The sequence below is a fragment of the Motacilla alba genome, chromosome 20, assembly GCF_015832195.1.
Source record: "Motacilla alba alba isolate MOTALB_02 chromosome 20, Motacilla_alba_V1.0_pri, whole genome shotgun sequence".
Taxonomy (NCBI): Eukaryota; Metazoa; Chordata; class Aves; order Passeriformes; family Motacillidae; genus Motacilla; species Motacilla alba.
Genome location: NC_052035.1, coordinates 14891072 through 14910429, shown reverse-complemented (window position 1 = coordinate 14910429; position 19358 = coordinate 14891072). Strand labels below are relative to the sequence as shown.

Genomic DNA, 19358 nt, shown 5'->3' with positions numbered 1-19358 from the left:
TGGCTGCTGCACTGGACAAGGACAGCATGGCAGAGGGGAGCCGTCCCTTCTTCCATTAACTTCCAGCAAACCCTCACTCCCCACCCAGAAAACAAGCAGAATTTAAGAATCCATTTACCCAAGTAAGTGCCTGAAGATTATTCTTGTTGGCTCATTAAAGGACAAGTCAACCCTGCTGTGATTTAAACAGACGGAAAACATGACAGCTTGTCACCAGCTGGAACAGAGGCACAAGGCTGCACCCCAGGGCACGGCACCCCTCGGGATGTTGCACCCTAACCTCTCTGCTCACAAGCAAACTGGGAGAGCAAGTGCTCACTCAAGCCAGGAGTGGATGCAACAACTTCAGCCAGGGAAGTAAAGTCCAATTACATAAATGAGCACTGAAGTCTTCCTGTAATCATTTCTCTGTTCATATTTTCGGAGCACTTCTAATCAAGAAACAGCTGACTCTCCCATGGAAAATTAGTTTCATCATGATGATACATACTAGGGTAATTTGCAGCCTGGGAGCTGATTTGGAAGAGGACTGACTGTGATCTATGCCAGCCACCGACACAGGACAGGGGCAGACCTGACACATCCCCCTCCTGACCCTGACACGCTTCCAGTGCCGGCGGAAGGGACCTTCCCACAGCATCCCACTGCAGGGGACAGCAGCGTGCCCCGAGCTGGGGGAGACAGCCACTGCAGCCGGGGCAGGAAGAGGGGCCAAGTGGCTCCCAGCAGCCCTGCATGCCTGCAGCAGTATCAGCGCCCAGCACAGCAGCCAGGCTTTCCTGAGGAAGGAGCTGGCCTTCCTCTGCTTTGAGATTTAGGGCTTTCTGTCACATTCAGCATTTTTCCCATTCATTAGTGCACTCAGGCTGCAGAAGCACAGAGGGGCTGCTTGAGCTCACCATGGTCTCACTGCTGCGTGCAGCCTTCTCCTGCCAGCGCCTGGAGCCCCGCACCAGCAAGGACAACCCCTGCTGGCCCCCAGAGCCCCCATTTCAACCAGCACAGCCACAAACCAGCGCACCACCAGAGAAACTCCTGCTGAACACTCTACCAGATGCTTGGAGTGGCAGAAGGTGCCCAGCAGAGCTGGTGGGACGCCTCACGTGGGAGATGCAGCAGTGACCGGGAAGGGGTGAGGGTCCCGCAGGCAGCAGGGGGGGTGGCAGCTCACCCTGCCAGGGCTGGGAGGGAGGTCCTGCCCGCTGCAGACACCTCCCGCAGGGCCCAGAGACAGCAAAACCAGCAGAGTCATGTCTGCTCTAAGCCTTTTGCTAAGCTCTCCCCGCAGATCCCCAGCATCAATCCAGCTCCATTAGCATTAGCAATATAAAGGGGTTTAATCAAACTAAGCCTCTAAGGCACTGATAGACAGTTACGATAGTCTTAACTCATAAATAACCCAACTAGGAAAAGTAGCAGCATCCCAGCGTTAATACACCACGAGACCTCTGTCTCCATTAGCTTTCCAGTGGCACTGTATTCCCCAGACATGCTGAGTGCCAGAACAATTAAATAAGAGGTTCCTATTAGTTTTAGAGAATTTAATATTAATGCCATCACTGTTACTTAGCCCTTTGCCTCTAAATAGCACAGGAAGGAATAATTTGATACATTAAATGGCCTAAGAATTAACAGTGCAGCAGCAGCACTGAGCTGGTAATTACAAACCACTTGTTCCCAAAATTGGCGAGTCGGCAGCTTGCACGTGCACACAGCGAGCAGCAAGATGGGAGGCTAAAGTGACACTCAGTCAAAACCTGAATATGGGAAATTTGTATCTGAACTGTCTTACAGAAAAATGACCCCGGGGAAGCCTCAGCAAGGGGAGGAAAATCCATATTATACTAAGAGACTCTAAATTCTTCATGTACACATTTAAGGTGGCAACTTCCATTTGCACTCCCACAGCTGCCTGCCCTAAGGTGTTTGTGCCACTGCCCTGCTTTGGGATACCCAGCAAGAGGAGCACAACACGCTCTGCACACATGGGAAAGCCCAGAAAGCCAAGGCAACTCACAAAACACCTACAGCACCAGAGCACCCGTGCAAGGAGCTCTGCAGCCCAGCAGCAGGCGAGGCTGGGGTGGGGTTGAGCCCCCCGGGTGCAGTGCCAACTCGTGCAGCACCCAGCTCCGAGCAGGGGAAAGCCAGGAGCACACAGTTCACCTGTGCACCGGGGCAGCAATGCCAGGGATGGCTGCAAAATCCCACGGGGCTGTGCAAATCCCAAGAGCAATCCAGGTCTCTGCTGCAGCTCCTCTCCGAGGAAGGGCACGGTGACACGCGCAGGCTGGAGCACCGAGCGTAACCAGCGTTTGCCCAAGTTAAACATTACCCTTCCTCGAGAGACTCAGACTCTCCCACTCTAATTGCCATTCGGAGATGTGACTGCACATGAGTGCATGTCCTGTCTCTTTCCCATCCCTCCATGCCCATCTCCAGCCCGCTCCCTTCAGCAGGATCAGCACAAAGGCTCCCCAGGAGGAGCAGAGCATCATTCCCGTGCAGGCAGAGCTCAAACGCGCAGCCACCACCGCGCACACAAATGAGCAATCAAAGCCTCTTCAGCAGCTCTGACACCGACACCGACCCGACCTCGGGGCTGGCAGCACCGGCTGCTGCTACCACAGCGAACATTTACCCTTCCAAACACTTACAGCTCGGCGTTTGTTCCCCGGCTTCATTAGGAGACAAAGGGGTGGGAATTCCTGGCTCATGGACACCCTCTGAAGGCGTCAGGAATCCCAGGGCCTGAGCCCAGTGCTCGTGTGGGATCGGGAGGAATAAACAGAGGGAGAGCTTTCGTTAAGAAAAATAATAAATGAGAATTAAGTGAACGCTTGGGCAAGCAAGGGAGAGGAAAAACAGGCAGATCCTCCCCAGCGCTGTCCTTGGAGCAGGAGGGCAGGGAAGGGCATGGGCTGCTCGGGACAACTCCTCATCCCCTGGGCCATGGGAACTGGAACAGCGGCAGGAGACAGGAAATCCTCTACTGCAGGCAGGCCCTGCCACCAGCCTGGGCATCCTGCTCAAACAGGCAGCCCCAGGACACGCGGGAAAACGGGGACATGTGGAGTGGTGCTGCCGAGGAAATGCAGTCAACAGGGAGTTTCACCAGGGCTGTCCTTCAGCAGCTGGAAGCAATCTGGAATACAGTCAGACCTCAGCAGAGAACAGGAGACAGGTGGGATTCGGATTTAAAATTTCCATACGCATCAAACACCAGTCAAATAGATTTTGAAATCATTGATTTGTTAGTCTTCCAAATTAGGAGATTACACCCGTTGGAAACTGTTAAAAAACAACTTAAGAGTAATGGATCTACTGACTCAGTTCACACACCACAAACTGCACTGTCTGGAGTTTTAACACTTTGATGGAGAAAAAGAGAACAGGTTCTGTTGTTTTGACTATTCCCCCCCAAAAAAAAACAAAGACCTGATTTTTCAAGCACGTTTTACAAGTTCAGCGTGGCTGAACAAAAAGGGTTATCACATGCACAGCCTCATGTCTGCTGCAAGGGAGCCGTTCCAAGGGGGTCCGAGAGGCTGTTCCAGGTCAGCGCTTTGCCTGTCACACCAGGCTGGCCCGGGCTGCGAGGAGCGGCTGCGAGGAGCGGCACACGGGGCGGGGGCTGCGCTGCAGCATCCAGGACAGCGGCACACGGGGCAGGGGCTGCGAGGAGCGGCACACGGGGCAGGGGCCGCGCTCTGTGCTGGCCCAGGGACACACAGGGCAGGGGCTAAGCTGGCCCAGCCGCACACGGGGCAGGGGCCGCGCTCTGTGCTGGCCCAGGGACACACAGGGCAGGGGCTAAGCTGGCCCAGCCGCACACGGGGCAGGGGCTGTGCTCTGTGCTGGCCCGGGCACACGGGGCAGGGGCCGTGCTCTGTGCTGGCCCGGGCACACACGGGCCAGGGGCCGCGCTGCAGCATCCAGGACAGCGGGCGCTCCCCGCTCCGTTCAGCGACACCCGCGGCACATCTCCCACTGCCATTTATGGCTGGAGCACGGTCCAGCGTGTCCTATTTACATCGTCTGAAAAAAGCAGCTCGGGGAAAGCCCTGCTCCCAGCCGAGCTCGCCCACGACGCGTGCGGCCCAGGGCACCCAGGGCAGGGATGCTCACCCCCGTGGAAGGCTGGCCTGTGCCGAGCCTGTCCCTGCCTCCGACCTCTGCGGGGCAGGTGGGGACAGCCAGCAGCCACCAGGGAGGGGCATGGCAGGGCAGAGTGCGACACCCTGCCCGGCTCACCCAGGGCACACCCAGGCACCGCCAGGACTGCCCTGCTCAGCAGGACACGGCCACCTCCAGGAGCTGTGGCCTCTGGCCTGGCCCATCTCTGCAATGCCACGTGGGAATGAAGCATCCCGAGCTGCCTCAGCCATGACCATACAAAGGCTGCTCGCAGCAAACATGATTTGACCAAGGAGAGCAAGGAGAGATCCCTCGGCAGCAATACCCCGAGACTGTCCCTGCTGTGGTTTCTTTCTGTACATTGCCAGGTCCTGGGAAAGCAGCCAGGCCAGCAGCCAGGCAAGGAGCACAGCCACAGCCCCACCTCCACACTATGCATCTGCCTGGCCTGCCAGCCCTTTCAACTCCTAAAAAATTCTCCAAGCTGGAATTCTTCAATCATGTGGGATGATTGTTGTCCGAGATTTTCAAAGGCAGCAGCTCAGAGCTCCCTGCCAAGGGTACTCTCACCATGCAGTGCCATTTAAGACCCACAGCAGCTTGGCCTCCACAGTCAGATTACAGAGTTGTTCTTGTCTGCAATAATTAAAGGCAACACTGAATGGCCTCTCCAGCTGCTGTGTTTTATTAGAAGCAAAAAAGCTATCAGAGAGAGGGTGCAACTTTGAACTTCCAACACACAGACCATTACCTACAGGATTTTGTAAGAACTCTGATGTCCCAAGACATTTATGAGCTTTGTTGTGAGCTATGCAACCTTGGAATACACAACATTTTTATATGGTTTTCTTCCGCCTGACAAGCAAACTGGTCATACAGCTGCTGTAAATAAATTAACTGATTCCATTGTCAGTGTAGGGAGTGACTTCACTGGAAAAAAAATCATCCCTCCATCTGTGAACTTATTTAACACCTAAGAGACTGCCCATCAAATCCCAGCCCGCGTGACGCCTTCCTGTGTGTCAGCAGAAAAGCAACGTCATAAGTCTGCTTGGGATGCCATGAACAGGGGAAAAGAAAAAACCCTTCCTTCCATCACCCCAGGCCCGTGCCACCCGTGCCCTTCAGGAGCAGACCCTGTGCAGGGCAGGCTCGTGGCGTGCCCCCAGCCCTGCCCTTCCCTCCTTCCCAGACACGGCCAGCCTTTACAACAGCGCCGGCGCCAGGCACGGGCAAACCCCGAACCTTATCAGGGGCAGGGGGAATTAGAGAGCAGATCCGCACCACCCTGTGCACTGCACCACACCAGAGTGCACCTAAGCACTGCCATTAGGTTACACATTAATCCCAGATAAGCAGCCACAAGGCTATTGAGCCAGCCAGCTCAGCAAGGGATCAGCACTTCCACAGCCCCGAGCTGCACCCAGGGTTCACGGGCCGCCCCCGCCTGAGAGGGACGGGGGCTCAGGCCCACCAGGCTCCCTTGGGTCTACAGAAACAGGAACAACCTGAGGCAAGTCCAGCAGAGGCTGTCTGTGATCAGGCTGGGCACAAAATATCCTGCCTGTCCCTCTGCGGGCAGGAGCGGCCTCCACTGCCTCCTCCTGCCCCGGGCCACCAGCACTCATCGGCTCTGCAATTGCTTGGGAAGGGATGAGCACACACAGGGGCACACGAGGGAACAGCAAACATCCTTTTCCTCCTTCCCTCTCTCCGGCTGAAACACCTTTAAGCTCCTTGCACACAGCAGCAACCGAAGTTTCCTTAAGAGACTTGAGCGTCTGCCAAGGGTTCTGAGCACTCTCCCATTGATATGTGCAACAGGGCAGAGGGGGAAAGATAATAAACTAATCAATTCCAGCCTGTCCACAGCCAGAAATCGAGCTCTGCAAACATGAGTCAGACATAGGGCTACCTTGGAAAAATTAAACACATGGGGATGGGAGGCCAGTGCTCCCAGGTGGAGCAGCCAGAAGAGCTGAGCAGACAGCGAGGGCAGGACTCCTGTGGGCCAGGGCAGCCCCGAGGGGCCTCAGCAAGGAGCTGGTTGAGGCTGGTGTCCCACACACCCTGCCCACACCGGCACCTCCAGCTCACTGGGCATGGCATGAGTCCACAGCAGTGCAGCAGCCCACCTTCCTCCTCCTCCCTGCCAAGGCTCCAGCCATTCCCTCCACTCTGGAGAGGGATTTTAGGTTACACCCATTTACCCACTCAAGTTACCCAGTTTGTGCAGGTTGTGTTAGCTTCCCCAAGCCATTGCAGCTAAAGGCCATCCTCCCCCACGTCGCCCTACAAATGCCGTGTTGCTCTCTGGCAGCATCCCGTGATGTCTGGGGATTTGTGACCCCTCCCCACGTGCGGAGGGAGGCAGCTGGGGGAGGGCAGTGTGGGGAAAAGGGTCCGTGTCAGCACCCGCCCGAGCCCTACTCTGCCCCCGGCTCTCTGCAGCGCAGCAGCAAGCCGACAATTGCTGCGTTGACACGCGTTTTCTCTTTTTTAATTAGGTGAAAGCAGGGTTAACCTAGAGCACCCTGAAGCTGGGCAGCCCCTGCCCCTTCCTGCCGCAGCTCCCTCCATCTGCGCCTGCCCTCCGGCCCTGCCCAGCCCGATGCACAGAGCCAGCAGCCCGGGAGCAGCCTCACAGGGCCAGGCACCCGCAGAGACCCGGCTGCTGCAGCCCAGAAACGCTCAGAGCATCCAGGGCAGCCCGAGACACCCGAAAGTCAGGCTCAGGGGTCACTGCACACTGACAATCCTGCCCAGGCCCTCAACAAAGGGATGCTTGGCCAATCCTTTTCTGTAACTCCACATACGAGTTAGGGCAGGAAGAATCGCAAGGGGTCTGGGCAGAAGCAGAACTGAGGCAGCACCTTATCTGCAGGTTTGATTAGCCATAATTGAACATGGAACGTTTTACACCTGGCCGTCATACAAGGTGCTCTGCCAGCCCCACAGCCAGGAGAGATGGGGCAGCCAGGACAAGGGGCCCACAGCACAGGCAGGGTGTGACAGAGCACGGCCCTGCGCTTGCTCCAAGGTAATTCCCACTGCAGCAGGCAAGGAGGCAAAAACAAGGAGGTCTGAGAGGCAGAGGCAAGAGATGTTTGCAAAGTCCCAGGGCTGCTTTACGCAAAAGGAAGCAGCAGCGATGCTGTGGGGAGCACCTGCTGCCACCTGAGAGCAGCCTGGTTCACCTCAAAGCAGAAGCTGCCCATACCCCTGCAGCCAAGCCTTTTGGTTGGGGTATTTTCAGTTCTACAGGCAGTGCCCACATTCACAGAGCGGGAGAGCTGTGACCTGTGCTCGCCATACGTGCATCGAATGGCAGCAAGACAGAGCTCGGTTCCTAGAATAAACTTCCCCTTTCCAGAAAAAGAGAAGGTGATTTGAATAAGCAGTGTATTTTCAGCATCTTGCTAACTGGACCATCTCACTGCCCGCAGGTGAAGCGGGCAGACCATGCCCACAGCTCAGACACAGTCAGGGCACCCCGGAGCACCAACACGCCTCCCGGGGCAAAAACCCCAGCCTACAGGAAAGGGACACCACACAGCTTGGGCAGTGTGCTGGCCCTGCCACTGCAGGCCAACCCTGACAAGCACTACAGCTCTTAACTGGAAAGTCATTTTAAACTTCTAATACCTGCCTACAGGGACAGTTCCGAACCGTGGGCTCCCTCTGCACAGCCAAGGCCGCAGCACGGAGCGAGTGCCTCTGGGCTGGCAGCAGGAACACCCTCTGCCTGGCTCTGCCTGGCTCCTCCACAACCAGCACCAGCTCCTCTGCTGCCAAAGCCCCGCAGGCCCCAGGGCAATGCTGCACCGGGGCAGGACAAGGGGAGAAGAGGAATTGTGGGCTCCAGTGCTGCTGACAGCCACTGCAGGGAGATGGGGGCTCCCTGTGCGAGCAGTAGGGAGTCTGGTCTCCAGTGCAGAGCCACTCAAGCTCACAGGAGCCGCAGCTGCTTTTCTAGAAGGTGGGAGCCTGACTGCAGAACAGCAGAGCATCTCACTGAGCTGTCAGCACGAAGCTTTATGTATCTGGAAACATGGTTTCAACCTGAAAGCTAGAAAGGGAAGCCTTTTCCCCTAAATGCTCCATGACGGTCAATGACTAACAACATTCTCAACTCCTACCTCCCCATCACCTCAGACTTCTCCAATCTGGTTTTGCATTTGGTCGCCGCTGCTGCCAAACCTGCCTGCTGAACCTCCGGCTTCTTCGAAAGCACGGCTCGCCACGCAGGCACATGGCTGAGGCGTATTCCCACTCAATAGCTGGTCTCCAGGCTGGCATTTCCCAGGGCTTTGATCCACTCCAAATAAGGCAATCAGCTTAGCCCTTGATTAAATACATAGCATAATCCACCTAAATCTTGTTAGCCGAGAAGCAAGTTGCTCGTCTCACCAGTTGTGGGTGGCAATGTGTGTCACCGCGGGGCAAGCGGGGCTGTGGCCGTGCAGAGGTGTCCCTCAGGGCATGTCCTGGGCAGGCAGCAGCACGGGGGCACCTGGTGACCACAGCAAGGCTGCTCCAGCAAGCTCCCGTGGCCTCCAGTTCATGGGATCCACCTGCAAGCTTCCCCTGCAGCACGCAAAAAGCACCCACAGAAGGCACTGGCACAGCTGGCAGGTACAGGGAGGGGGCCCCCAGGGCACTGAGCACCCAACAGCCAGCAAAACCCTTAAAAAAACCCCAAAAACCAGGAAAAGAGAATTTCCTGATCCTGAGCAGGGAGCCAGGCTGCAGCAGGGGAGGAGGATGCGGCGCAGCTTTGGGGGAATTTCACACCACAGCAGTTTTTCCTTCCTTGGGAGGAATGAATCAGTAGCCCAGCACTGCAGGGCCTCAGCAGAACAGGAGGGTGCTGAGGGGGAAGCACGCCACAAGGGCATCTGCTGCCCTGCCAGACAGGGGCCTGGCCAGGTGAGACGCAGGTGTGCAGCCAGGACATCAGCCTCACAGCCACAGCCACGGCTGCTCTGGCCAGTTCCTCCAGCTGAGGAAGCAGGGAAAGGCAGCACCAATTCCTGCTGCTCCCAGAGCCCTCTGCCCTCCCCAGAGCAGACGCCACTGTGGGTGCAGACGTGCTTGCACCGTCCCCAACAGCAGGACACGGGGAATGAGGCAGCCTGGGAAGTCTGAGAAAGGAAACCCTCCTCCCCAGGTGAGCCCCGTTCCTCTCCTGCATGGCTCTGGGACAATATTGACAGCTGAGTCCCTCAAAGCCTGCCGAGGCAGAGCACCGAGCAGGGGCACACCACGAGGATGCTGCTTCCCAGCCCTGAGGCTGTGTCCCCACGCCACCAGTGAGCACCCCAGCAGCCACTGCCCCCCAAAGTCGCACTGGGACAGGAGAGATCTGCTCCCGAGACCACAGTGGAGGTGTTACTCAAGTCTTTAGAAGACAAATTCCCTGACAAGTGCTACTGCTCCCCGTTTCCCTCCAGGTCTTGGACCCAGCAGGTGGGGCCTGGCTCTGCATGCAGGTGACCCACTGGGGGCTGGTCACAGCCTCCAGGCAGGAGCCCTGCAGATCTGTTCCATGCTGCACTAGCAACTCCAACACTTCCTGCAGCAGCCAGGCACGTTTCAACACCTACTGGGAAGATTTTAAGTTAATTTAGCCACTTTAACACATTATATGGCTTCTGTCATCCCAATTACCCTAAAAAGCCCAGGTATAGATCTCGGGAGGAGTGCAGGGAGGAGGAAAAACTTATTTAAAAATTAGCAGGGAGGGGGAAAAATGGAAAAAAAAAAAAGTCTTCGACACAACCCCAAAACACAGTTTCAGGCAGATCTGGAAAAACCTTCACAGGATTTCAAACAACAACAAAAAAAGCAGCCAACAGAGGCAATATCTGCTCTCACCTAACACTAGCCAGGAAGGCTGAGCAGAGCTCAGCTCGCCAGTCACCAGCTGGTGTAACAGGAATCAGGTTTTTGGCATGGGGATCCTCCCCCCAAGCCGGGCAAGGGAACAGGCTGCCCGCAGAGGAGCTGGGATGATAAATGACAGCAGTTGAGCACTGCAGGGGCATTTCACCGCTTCAGAGGTTGCTGCTATAACAATCTTCTCTGACTCAGCAGCTGAAAGGGACGCTGGGAAGGAAGCACCATAAAAAAAAAGTCATGCATTATTAATATGGACTCTGGCAGCAAGACATGAGTTGGAAAAACACTGAGGGAGGAAAAAAAATGACTGCAGAATAAGAGCGAGCTGCATGTGTGGAAGCATTTCACATTCCTGCGGGAGCAGGGGCCACCCTGTGCCCCTCCGGGGTCCCCAGCTCCAAGGGAAGCCCGTGTTTGCCGACAGGAACTCAACACCCGCGGTGCTCTCCCTGGACCAGGCTGCTGCAGCCCTGTGTGAGCCCTGGGCACGGCCCGCACTCCTTTCCAGCCACGGCAGCTCCGGGCTTTCCTGGCGTGGCACACGGCTGTTCCGCAGCTGATCTGTGTTTACCTGCGCTCTGTGCATCGCCTGCTGGCTCCCTGCAGCTGCCCCGTGCATCCCAGCCCTGCCCGGCCAGAGCAGCCGTGCCAGAAGCGCCCAGGGCTCCGAGGCACAGCCGCAGCCTCTGCCAGCCCCTGGACACGGGGAGCACGGAGGCAGGCACTGAAATGCCTTCCTTTTCCTGCCAGGTAGCGAGGGAAAAAATACATCTATTTGCACTTGACTACCTGGTGCACTGCAGTGTTTGCTTTCCTCCTCTATTCCAGCTGCTCTGTACACCTTTTTGAAGGCAATTTATGAACATTAGCATTCACGTAGCCATCTTCTCCACTTCCCACCCAAAATCCTTGCTCCCAGCCCGCTGCTGTGGGGAGACGCCATCGATCCAGAGCGTGCACTCCCGTGTCACAGGCACCCCGTGGCCCTCTGCAGCCTGTGCTGCCAGTGCAGGGAACCCCCGAGCCCCCTCAGCAGCCCCTTGGCAGGCTGCAGCACAGCTCAGCCCTCAGCCCAGCCCGGGCCCCAGTCTCTCCAGAGCGAGGGAGGTGGCTGACACAGCGCCCGGCTCCAGCAGTCTCCTTTGGTCATGTGCATGGCGATAGCACTCAGTAAAGCCAATCAATTATTTTGCCATAAAATTCTCCAGACGCACAACAAGCACTGGTTGAGCTGCTTACACCACAGCCCAACCCAGAGCAGGGCAGGGGGGGGCTTTGCCTGTATTTCCTTTCTTCCATCACGTGTGCAGCGGCATCCTCCGCACAGAAACCGCTCCCAACCTTCACCTTTCAGGTTAGAAAGGCACGGGGAGGAACAGCTTCATAGGAGCTGTCCCACACGCAGCCCAACCATGGCACAGGCACGGGCCTGCCCTTTGGAGCGGGACAACAGCGGGACAACGGCACAGGCTCCCACCGAGCAAGGGAGACTGAGCACAAACCACAGGAAAACTCCACGGTCCTATCTGACCCCTGGAAGCAGCCCCTTCCCTGCCACGAGAGCTGGGGACAGGCACGCACAGCCCAGCTTGGTCCCTGTGCTAAGGGGGCTGGCAGCTCCCCAGCAGCTCCTGAGGGGCCCAGGACCAAAGCCCCGCTCAGGGCAAGGGCTCTAGAGAGGTTTGTGCCAGCCCACGGATGCCACACACAACTGCAGGCTTACAAAGGGCAGAACCTGTTGGCTTTGCACCTCAAACAAAACCTAAGAAAATGACCTTTAGGAAGTCACACACAGCGCACGATTCCAGCTAAAGCCCCAGCAAGCAAGCACTGACCCATCACCTCCCACGCAGCCAGGAGGGAGGCAGGAGCTCCGAGCAAGCTTCTTGCACCCCTGCAGACACATTCATGTGCCTTGAGAAAGCCAAGTGTCAAATCAGGGGCACTGAAGCTCGTGGCTTTATCAAAAACACCCACACTCACCACGAAGCACCATGGATCCCCCAAAAGCACCTCCGCCCAGCTCCCTCCTTCACTTCAGCAAGGCCAGCAGGCACCAGGAAATTCCTTTTACAATGAGAAAAGGGCTGCGTGGCCCTGCCCATCACATTCCACAGCATGTGCAGAGTCCCACAAGGACACTTCCCACCAGGACGAGGGCTACACGGGCCATCCGCTGCCACCCCTGGGACCCTTCCAAGCAGCAGACGAGGATGGTCGAGGGCTCTTCTTCTGCCGGGCACTGACATCACCCTCAGCTTTCCAATCCACCTTTCCTTTCAAAATAAGAGCAGCTCCAGGGTAATGCTGAAAGCCCTGGTGGTTTTTATGTTATCTATTTCACATTCCCCAAAAAACCACACCCACCAACATCTCTCAGAAATTTCTGATTTGGGCTTATCTTGCATTTCAACAGCACAGTCCACTATACCTCTTCTCCTCCATCTCTCCAAACAGGACTAATCCCCACGGTATTTAGAGCTAGTGCTAGAAAAGCTTCAAACACTCATTAACCACCCTAAAGCATCCGTGTTCAGAGTGCTGCCAGCCAAAACCACAGCCAGAAGATTCTGAATGCAACGGAGAAGAAAAAGCCTGTATGGAAATAAACTCTACTAAAATAACCCAGCAAAGGTTTTGTCAAAGTAAATACACACATTGTATTGTGACAATGAAGTTTTAAAGATAAAGCTGTTCAGGGAAGGCTCTTCTTGCTCTGCACAGCTGCAGATCAGCTCCTCTTCAGAGCCCTCACCCTCCCCGGGCCCTACAGAGCCAAGGGCACATCGGCCATGCCACCCTCACTGCTGCCACCCCTGCGAGGCTCCCCAGAAATTTCAGTTAACATTAAGTATTTGAGGACTCCATGTGCTTGGGCAGTTAAATGCACCAACTGTAACAGCATTCAAACGGGATCAAGTGCAAACACAGCTCCCCACGCCGCTCATCTCCGTTCCCTGCGCGGGTCCCCAGGGGGCTCATCGTACCCTGCAGAGCAGATGCTGCCCGAGTTAATGCAATTAATGAGTCCACCTGGAAGAGAGGCAGAGGATCAGCTCAGGAAGCAAAGCAGCGGTGCCAGAGCCCTTATCTCCACCAGAACCAGCACCACCTGAAGCAGCTGAGCGCCTGCTGAAGCCCTGGCCTTCCACGGCCTCCCAAACCCATGAAGACCATTGTCTCCTGGGCTGACAGCATGGGTGGTTTTGCTTTAAGGTCTGCTCTGCTACAGATTATTGAGGTTGTGAAGCACTCAATTCTCTGGAATGAACCAGTACCTGGAAGCTTCTGTGTCAGCTTCCACAAGCCAGGCTTCCAGAGGTACATGGATGAAACACCAACTCTACACATACTCTGCAGTTGCAACACCCAGAGAGCCACCAGCAAAATAACCCAAACCAGATGTGCCTGACAAACAGCACAGGTGCTCACAGGCAAAGAAAACACAGTAATTCATCTGCCCTCACAGAAACCTTGTAATTTGTAAGCATTGAGCAAGAGGTGGTCTCCAACCAGCACTGCACCACCAGCATCTTGGAGCTGCTGGCACAGGAGCAGCTGGGTGGAACAGGGCTGCTCCCCATCCCAGCCCTGCCTCGTGGGAGCCTCTTTGCTGGAAGAACGTGCTGCTGCCAAAGGAACGTTTCCCACAGCTGCCGCCAGTCTCCTTCTGCTCAGAGCACAGGAGATCCCAAGCTCAAGTTCTTGTATCAAGGAGCACTTGAGCATTTCTTACTACCCCCAGCCACTGTCAGATCCAACGACTGCAATGTTCTCTGTGGGATACGCTGTGGGACCAGGCTGCTCCCTGCCTAGGTTGTGAAATGCTGCTTGGCAGATCTTTCGGGCAGAGGAGGATGAAGGAGGGCAGCGCTGCCGTGTTCCACAGCAAGATACCACACTCCTCGTGCTGCCCGGGGAAGATCCGGAGATGAAAGCCAGGGCTAAAACAGCACAAACCTCATTTCATTATTCCAGGCTGCACCTTCCCCTTCTGTCCCTGCTCAGACAGCACCCAGGCACCCAGCATGCTGCCAGCAAGCCCAGAAGGACACCTGCACCCAGCCCCTGCCCGGCCAAGCCGAGGCCAGCGCGGCTCCCCAGTGTCCCGGGCTGGGCACCAGCCCCAGGGAGCGCTGCCCCTCGCTCAGGACTGCCTGCCACCCCCTTGTGCCCTGCTCTCGCCAGCTGACCCTGCCCAGGCCCCTTCTGCCCACGTTCCCACAGCAGGGCTCAGAAGGCAAAGCAGCAGCAACCCTCTCCCCGCACAACTGCCCCGCTGGGACTCCCCAGCCCAGCAGCTCCACCCCTGCCTTGCCACCACTCTTCCTCTGTCCCTCACCGCCACGGGCAGCTCAGCCGCAGTCTCTCAGCTGGGACAAGCTGGCAGTGGCAAAACCCTTTGCCATTTTCCCCCCAGAACTCCTCTGTGATAAGATCTGCCAGGCTGATGCATTAGACGACCAAGCTGGATCAGCCACCTTTGGTGATACAATATCCTTCCAAAAGCAACAAATGAGCTGTACCGAGGCAGCTGCTGGTCCCCACAGCCCTGCTCTGCTGGTCACCCACACACAGCCTGACAGAACAGTGTTTCAAAGCACTCCTGCCTATCAAAATCAAGTTCTTGTACCATAAATGTAATTCAGGGCTCGTGGTGCTACTTCGTGCCCTGTATGACCAGTTGGGAGCAATTCCTGATAAGTTTGGAGGAAGTAAAGACAGACTGAATTACAGCTCTCTCTCAAAGGTAACAATCTTTCACCCAATAATTTAAATTCTCTACATTATCTTCCTGAATCAGATCCAACCAAGTATGACTCCTGAGGAAATCAAAATTTTAAAAGATAAAATTAAATAAAAAGGCTCCAACATCCATTGAGACAACAAAGGAAAAGCCAAGAGCTGCTACCTGAGCACCAGGGAAGGCCCCTGCCAGCCCTCCCAGCCAGGCAGCAGCCACCCTCTACACCAGGACCAGTCCAAGGTCAGAGAAGTTCCCACTTCTCTGAGGTATCAAGATGAAATTACTTGCAGCTTGAAAAAGCATTATTGCTTTCAGCTGCAGGATGAAATTCCCTTAATTTCCTAGGCCCTGTTAAAAGAGAATAAAACCAGACACTTGAGGGAATGAGCCACTGCCATGTGAAAGCAGGACACACAGGGACGACCCCAGATCCCAGGGATGAATTCAGAATCAGAGGAGAGGATGAAACAGAAACAGCTTCTCCAGGTGTTCCACCTCCAGGTCAGCACACTCTTCATGCCCACATCATCCTTGCTGAGGTCTGGGCATGGACAGAGTGACCCTGGTGAGCACATTTCTCCACGTGCCATCTGGGGAAGGCAACAGGCACCGAGGGCAGCTGTCCCAGGAGGGCAGGAGCCCCAGTGCCAAGAACAAGCCCTACAAAATAACCTGTCAAGGTGGCCCCTGACCTCCATAACATGACAAAACTGTTTGCCCAGTGCCAAGCTCTTTTTTTCCCAAGATGAGGCCAGTGTGACTTCTTGCAGTGAAAGCCCAGCCTGCCCTGCAGCCCTGTGCCCTGCTGGTCCCAGGACTCTGAGCACAGCAGCGAGCACAAGCAACCTCCCCACCCACACGAGCATCCCAGGTACCTGCGAGGGCAGCTCCCGGAGCCTCCAGCCACCACAGCCCCGCCGTGCCCGTGGTGCAGAACAATTGGCCACCTCATCCTGCACACAATGGCCACCATGAGGCAGCCCCGCAGTATCACCGGGAGCAGCTGGAGGTCAAGGAGAGCCTGCTGTGTGCCATGGCTGGCTCCCTGGCACTGCACCTTGCGAGGTGGGAGCCCAGGGATGGAGCTGTCAGGGTGGCAGGTGGGGGGACAGATGGGAACTGGATGTGAGACGGGGAAGGAGGAGGCACTGGCTGTTTACACTGGATCGCTCTGCGCAAACTTGAGGCCACAAGAACACTGCAGCTCCCGAGGAGGAAACCTTGGTGAAGAACAGAAACCAGGAGCTACCTTGGGCATCACGTAAGTCCAGGCACGACACAAATGTAAGGCCCAAAAGCCCTGGACTCCCTGCAGGAGTCAGGCATGGTTATTTGCTGACAGTAAACATAAATGTCTTCCTGCATTTCCATCTGGAGCAGACTGCTGGGTTACCTGGGCTGTGAGGAGCCAAACACCACGGTCAATCAGGTAGCAGGCCAGCACTGGGCAGGAAACTCAGATCCCAGGCTGGGTCCCCCTCCCCATCTCCAAAGGGCACCAGGAGCAGTTATCCAGCTTTTCCAGCTGACAAGTGTGCCAGCTCCACACCAATGCGCTGAGACAGCACCCAGAAGTGCAACTGTCCCAGTTTTCTCCTGGCACTGGCGCACAACTGCTTGAACACAACACGCCTCGGCGGTGCCCGTGAAATTTTCCCCCACAAACATGGGGCTTGGGGACGGGCTCCCACCCTGGTGACAGCACACCCTGCCACAGAGCCATTCCCAGCCCAGCGGGGCTGACGCTGCCCAGGCAGGGCAGGCTGGCTCCAGCCCTGCCACCGCCAGCTGCTGACCCCCGCGAGCAGAGCTGGCTGCTGCAGACCCTTCCCAGCGGCCTGTGGCACCAGGCAGACAAGAGCCCCTCCAGGCTCCAGCTGCCTCAAGCTCACTTGCAGCTCCAGGTCCCGTTTATTTGGATTTTTTCCTTTTCAATTGAGGTACAGTCAAGGAGTTGATTAATCACTGGATTAATCACTTTCCTGCCCGTGGTTTAGCCAATGAACTGTGTGTCCTCCTTCAGCCACTTCCCCAGCATGCCCTACAAGGCATGGTCTCAGGACAGAGGTTTGCCCAGGCCCTTCAGTAGCCACAGAAGAGCAGCCCAGCCCTACTCCATGCACTGAGGCAGCAGCAGGCAGGACCAATGCCTCAGAACTCCCTGCTGACAGCATCTCTCCATCACCTGCACGTGGCCGATTTATTCAAACACCCAGCTCTGCTCATCTCCTACCTCGCTCACTCTTCTCCCAAGCTTCTACTCAGCCCTGCAGCCTGAAAACAAACTCCCTCCAAGTGCTGAGAGCATTAGCCCATCCATCCCAGGAATACGGGGCTGGGCTTCCATGAGGAAACATTTCTGGCTGAAAGAAGAAGGAAATTTAAAAAAAAAAGGAAGCCGATCTTCTGTCACCTGATGAGAAGATGACTCAGAACATCACTGACATCCACGGGTGGGTAGGGACAGGGACCACTAACACTTCACTGCCTCCTCTTTGAGCATCACAGATAGGAAGAACACTGGGTAGGACGTGACCACGTTATCTGAAGTCCACACAGAGAAAATCCTCTTGGCACAGAACTAGCCTTAGTTGTATTTATACCCTACACCACCTCTAAGATGGGTGACCACACAGAAGTAACATGAAATTTATCAGAATACTCTAAAAAAAAAAAAGGAAAAAAGCCATCCTTACAAGAAAAATTGCTTTTTTAAAGTGCAATTCTACCTGGGCCCGGGAAGCTCATGCACAGCCACGCCACTCCCTGCGCCTGCCCCACCAAGGGCTGCAGGATGCACTGGACAAGGAGCCGCTGGCCCACAGCAGCGCGTGAACAGGACGAGCTCACAGAGGGAGCAGGCGGTGGCCGTGCCTCCCGTTACCACCCGCGGGAATCCAACCGAGCCAAGAGGGGGCTCGGCAGCCCGGCCAGCCTGTGGGATGGTGGCCAGGAGCCTGGGGACCTGGCCTCCAGGACAGCAGAGCCCTGGGCCACCACGGCAAGGCTCAGCACGCACGAGCTCACTTGGGATGTGCCCAGGACACGAGCAGAACTTCATACTCCAGCCAACCCCTACTCAGCCCTGGGAAAGGCTCCCAAAGCCCAGAGGCAGCCACGGGACATCATTTGTAAATAAAAACCCATAGAAGTCACCTTGAAAGCGCACAGAGATCTCCTTGGGATGTCCAAGATAGGAATGGCATGAGCAACACCAATGACATTTCAAGGAGAAACTCCCTATTTCTTTGGAAAGGGCTGTTTCTATAGAAATAAATTGTTGCCAAAGTTTGGTTGAAGGCCAAACCACGAGCCTTGGCTCCTCGCAGAAACGAGATACACCGTATGAAGTGAACAGATGCTCTCCGGGCACAAGTCCTCCAGTATCTCAGAGGAGATGGACAGACAGCCCCGCCAGCACCGGGTGCTGGCCATATTGACACACGGCTTCTCCAGTTCCCCATGAAGCTATGGCACGGAACATAGGAACGAGTACGCTCTCCTTCTAAAATACACACTTCTCATCTTCCCACTTGACAATCAGAGTAGGATTTCCGCGAGGGAGCACGTTCAGATCACAAGCACTTGGACAACACTCCACTACTTCAAAACAAACTCCGGGGCGGGCAGCAGGCAGGAGCTGCTCGCTGCCCCCCGTTCGCCGCTGGCACAGGCGCCGCTCGGCCCGGCGGCGCGGGGAAGCCGCGGGGAGCGCGGCCGGCGCCCCTCGCCGCCCGGGGACCCGCGGCCCGCCCCGAGGGGCGCCGGGCACGCCGCGGGGAGCGCCGGGCACGCCGCGGGGAGCGCCTCCTCCTCCGGCCGCGGCGGGAGACGAGGACGCGTGCCCAGCCCCGGGCACCGCGGAGCCGCAGCCGGGCGCGCCGGGCCCGGGCCGCCCCTGCCGGGGATGCCGCGGCCCCCGGGCCGGCCGGGCGCGGATTACTCAGCGTTTCCAGCGGCAGTCGGAGCGCCCGCGCCCCTGCCCGCGCCCCCCCGCCCCGGGCCCCGGCCCGCCGCTTACCGATGCCCGGCGCCACATACACGAAGTAGAGGAAGGAGGAGGAGAGCGAGAAGAGGAAGAGCGCGGCCAGCAGCGAGCGCCGGGGCAGCAGCCGCCAGGCGCCGCGGGGGCCGCGGGGCCACCGCATGGCCGATGCGGCGCCGCCGCCGCCCTGCTGCCGCTCCGCCGCCGCTCACATGCGCCGAGGCCCGGCGGGAGGCGCCGCGCCGGGGCCGCTCCGAGCCGCCGCCCGCGCCCAGCGCCGCCGCATGAATGTGCCGCGGCGGGGCGGGCCGGGGCGGGGCGGCACGGCGGGGCGGGCCCGGCTGCGAGCCCCCGCCGCACCGCCGCTCCTCGAATGACGCCGCCCCGCGCAGCGCCGGTGGGGCCGGCGAGCCGGGCGGCGACCTCGGGGCACCCGGCCGGGGTCCCGGTGTGCCACCGATGCTCCTGGGATACCCGGCATTAGCCCCAGGACGTTGGGCATCGGCTCCGGGCCCCGGACAATGGCCCTGAGACGGACTGCAATGGCCCGGGACGCCCAGCGGCGGTCAAGGGACGCCCAACGACGGC

At 57.2% G+C, this 19358-nt stretch overlaps 1 protein-coding gene across 1 annotated transcript in view; it reads right to left on the bottom strand.

Annotated features, from left to right (window-relative positions):
* Positions 1–19024, bottom strand: part of B4GALT5 (beta-1,4-galactosyltransferase 5) — a 33770-nt gene extending 14746 nt beyond the window's left edge. Inside the window, exon 1 of the mRNA XM_038159163.1 lies at positions 18807–19024. Within this exon, the coding sequence (XP_038015091.1) occupies positions 18807–18933 (127 nt within the window). The 5' untranslated portion in view covers positions 18934–19024. The remainder of the gene's footprint in view (positions 1–18806) is intronic.
* Positions 19025–19358: the final 334 nt, after the last annotated feature.